The sequence below is a fragment of the Aphelocoma coerulescens genome, unplaced genomic scaffold (genome assembly GCF_041296385.1).
Source record: "Aphelocoma coerulescens isolate FSJ_1873_10779 unplaced genomic scaffold, UR_Acoe_1.0 HiC_scaffold_681, whole genome shotgun sequence".
In the NCBI taxonomy this organism is placed as follows: Eukaryota; Metazoa; Chordata; class Aves; order Passeriformes; family Corvidae; genus Aphelocoma; species Aphelocoma coerulescens.
The window spans coordinates 16425-20345 of NW_027184036.1; the positions used below are offsets into that span (position 1 = coordinate 16425).

General features: G+C 71.6%; 1 protein-coding gene across 1 annotated transcript; it reads right to left on the reverse strand.

The window, feature by feature from the left end:
* Positions 1-460: 460 nt before the first annotated feature.
* Positions 461-3123, reverse strand: LOC138102298 (ETS domain-containing transcription factor ERF-like; the record flags this gene model as incomplete). The annotated part of the gene is made up of 3 exons (XM_068999998.1): positions 461-1692; positions 2200-2315; positions 2861-3123. Coding segments are annotated over 3 exons (1611 nt in total), but the record flags the coding sequence as incomplete, so codon positions are not given.
* Positions 3124-3921: the final 798 nt, after the last annotated feature.

The following is a 3921-nucleotide window of genomic DNA, read 5'->3' on the forward strand; positions in this document are numbered from 1 at the left end:
CTCCCCCCCACAAGGCAGCCCTAAAACGATGGGGGAGGGGCTTTCAGCGCCCCCTCCCCCAATTCCCTGCACAAAACCCTGCCGGGACCCCTCCCCCACCCCCCTCCCCCCACATTCCATTTTTAAAGCGGGGGGGGGGGAGGGGAGGGGCGCGAACCCCAAATTTCACTTTGAACTCGAGGGGGGGGGGGGCGCGACCCGCCCCTCCCCCTCCTTTTAAGGCAGTGGGGGAGGGGGCGACCCCGAGGGGCCACCACGACCCCCCCCGCCCCCCCCCCAACCCCCCGACCCCCCTCCCCAAATTTAAGACTCCAGCGACAGCTGGGCCGTGGCTCGGTGCAGCTCCGCGCTCACCCTGCGCCCCCCCCCCCACCCCCTGGGGGTCGCCGGCCCCTCCCCCCCCCCGCGGGGGGCTCGGCCGCCCCTCCCCCCTCCCTCCAGCGCCGCTTAAACCGCAGCTTCAGCGGGACGCGGGGGTGGGGGAGGGGCGGCGGCGGCGACCCCCCCCTCCCCCCTCCCCCCCCCGACCTGCGGCCCCCCCCCCTCCTTGCGCGGCGGGGGGGGGGGGAGGGGCGGCTTTGAACACCTCGTCTTCCTCCTCCTCCTCCTCCTCCTCCTCCCCTTCCTCCTCCTCCTCCTCCTCCTCCTCCTCGCCGCTCACGTCCGTCACCTCCACCGTCTCCTCCTCGGACACCGGCTCCACCTTGATGTGGGGGGGGGGCTCCGCGGGGCCGCCCCCCGACGATGACGAGGATGAGGAGGACGACGAGGATGAGGAGGATGATGGAGGAGGAGGAGGAGGAGGAGGAGGAGCCGCCCCTCCCCCCCCGCCCCCCGCCGCTTTCTCGCGCTGGCGCCTCCCGGGGGGGGGGGGGCTGCAGCTTGAAGGGGAAGGGGCTGTGGGGCGCGGGGGGGGGTCTCGGGGGGCCGCGGGGGGGGCAGCAGCAGCCCCGGGGGGGGGCAGGGGAGGAAGGCCCGCGGGCTCAGGTGGTAGCTGAGCACGCTCCGCGCCTGCGCCGCCAGCGCCCTCTGCAGGTCCTCGGCCGAGAAGGAGAAGTGCGACCCTCCCCCCCCCCCCCCCGGAGCCCCCCCCGGAGCCGCCCCCCAAACCCCCCGAGCCCCCGAAGAGCGGGCTCAGGGTGGGGGAGGGCGCGTAGCCCACCTGCGGGGGGGTGAGGGGCAGCGCGGGGGAAAGGGGAGGGGGCAGCAGCCCCCCCCCCCGCCCCTCCCCCGCCCCCCCCCGGGCCGCCCCCGCCGCCCCCCCCCGCCGAGGGGGGACGGGGGGAAGGGGCTGAGGGGGGGGGTCGCGGGGGTAGAGGCGGAAAAGCCCCTCGGGGGTCAGGCGGGGCGGGGGGTGCGGGGGGGGCAGGGGGCGGAACCCCCCCCCGGCGCTCATGGGGGGGTGGGGAGGGGGCAGCGGGGGGTGGGGGAGGGGCGGGGGGGGGCTCCTCGGGCTCGGCCGCGTCGGAGCCGTCGCTGAGGGACCCCAAACGCCGCGGGAAGGGCGAGGGGGGAGGGGCCAGCAGGGGGGGGCCGCCCCCCAGCCCCCCCCCCCGGCGAGCGGAGGTCGTCGGAATGCGGCGGGGGAGGGGGGGAGAGCCCCTCGTGGGGGGAGGGGCCGGGGAGGGGCGGGAAGCGGAAGTGGGACCCCCCCGAGGGCAGGGGGGGGGGCGCTCTGCGGCAGCGGGGGACCTGCGGGGGGGGGGGAAGGGAGGGGTCAGGGGAGGCACCTGGGCGTGGTCTGGGCACAGCTGGACACAGCTGGACACAGCTGGACACACCCAGACCACGCCCAGCGCCTCTCCGGCCACTCCCAGCCCATCCTTGCCACACCTGACCACACCCAGACCCCGCCTATGGCACACCTGGACACACCCAGACACACCTGGACACACCCAGAGCACACCCATGGCACACCTGGGCACACCTGGGCACACCCGGGCACACCCAGACCACAACTGGACACACCCAGACCACGCCTATGGCACACCTGGGCACACCTGACCACACCCAGAGCACACCTGGACACCCCTGGACACACCTGGGCACACCCAGACCACACCCATGGCACACCTGGACACACCCAGAGCACACCTGACCACACCTGACCACACCCAGACTCACCTGGACCCCACCCCAACCTCCCCTATCCCCCCCAACCCCCTCCCAAGCCCCGCCCCGCCCCGGCCCCGCCCTCACCTGCGAGCCCCAGGTCGATGAAGGGATAATTGACCAGCACGAGTTTGTTGAAGTTGAACTTGTAGGTGAAGCGCTTGCCCTTGGTCTTGTGCAGGATCCGCTTGTTGTAGTAATACCTGGGGAGGGGGCGAGGGGCGTGGGGGCAGGGCCGGGGAACCCGGGACCCTCCCCAAAAATCACCGGGGAGCCCCCAAATACCTGGAACCCCCACCCTCAAAACACCTGGGAGCCCTCAGGTCCCCATCCCGCGACCCCCAAACCCTGCCTGGGGACCCCTCCCAGCGCTCCCAGTGACTCCAGGATCACCCAGGGTGGGGTCTCAGGGCGGGTTTGGGGTCCCTGGGGAGTTTTTGGGGGGTCCCGGGACCGTTCCGGGGATGCCCGGGATGGGGATTTGGGGTTCCTGGGGCTCCCGGAGTTGGGGATTGGGGGGTCCCTGGGGAGTTTTTGGGTTCCCAGGTGGGTCTAGGGGTCCCGGGATCAGTCCGGGGGTCCCCGGGATGGGGATTTGGGCCCGTCCCCTGACCTGAGCTCGTCACGGTTCGTGTGGGGCTGCCCTCGTGTCCCCCCAGTGCCCGGTGTCCCCCGGCTCCCAGCTGGCTCTGGGGATCCCGGGATGGCTTTGAGGGTCCCGGGGATGGGGATTTGGGGTCCCCCTGACCTGAGGGCGCGGCTGAGCTTGTCGTAGTTCATGTGGGGCTTGCACTTGCGCACCCCCCACAGCCGGGCCACCTCGTCGGGGTCCTTGATGACGAACTCGCCGTAGTCGCCCTGCCAGGCGATGACCTCGCGGTACTGCTCCTGCCGCAGCAGCTCCAGGATGAAGTGCCAGAGCTGGATCTGCCGCGAGCCGGGGCTCGACTCCGCCTTGTACGCCCACTCGGGGAACGCGAACCCTGCGGGGACGGCGGGGACACGGCTGGGACAGCGTCAGCGTGACGCCATCGCTGCTGTGACATCATCGCTGTGACATCCTCGCTGTGACAGCAGCGGGACATCATCAGCGTCCCCTCCTGCGCCCACTCGGGGAACGCGAACCCCGCGGGGACATCGCTGGGACCGCAGTGACGTCATCAGTGTGACAGCAGTGGCGTCATCACTGTGACAGCAGCAGTGACATCGTCGGTGTGACATCATTGCTGTGACATCATCAGCGTCCCCTTCCTGCGCCCACTCGGGGAACGCGAACCCCACGGGGACATCGCTGGGACAGCAGTGACGTCATCAGTGTGACAGCAGTGACGTCAGCAGTGTGACAGCAGCAGTGACGTCATCAATGTGACACCACTGTGACGTCATCACCGTCCCCTCCTGCGCCGCCAGCCCCGTTGGGGACACCCCGGGGGCATCGGTGACGTCACCGCTGTCACGTCGCTGTCCCCTCCCCAGCCAACCCTGGGGGGGATCGGGGGTGGCTTCGGGGGTCCCAGCCCCCCCCACGGGGCTGAATTTGGGGGGGGGTCCCACCACCTGAAACCCCCCCCCCCCAGTTGCCCCCCCAGATCCACCCCAAATTTCGGGATCCCCCAGGGATGAGCTCAGGACACCCCCCCCCATGATTTTGGGGACCCCCAGGATGAGCTCAGGACCGCCCTCCCCCCATGATTTTGGGGACCCCCCCCGGGGTTTTGGGGATCCCCGGGATGAGCTCAGCCCACCCCCCCCACCATTCCCCCCCCCATCCCCATCCCGTTGCCTGGCAACCGACGATGCTAAAAATAA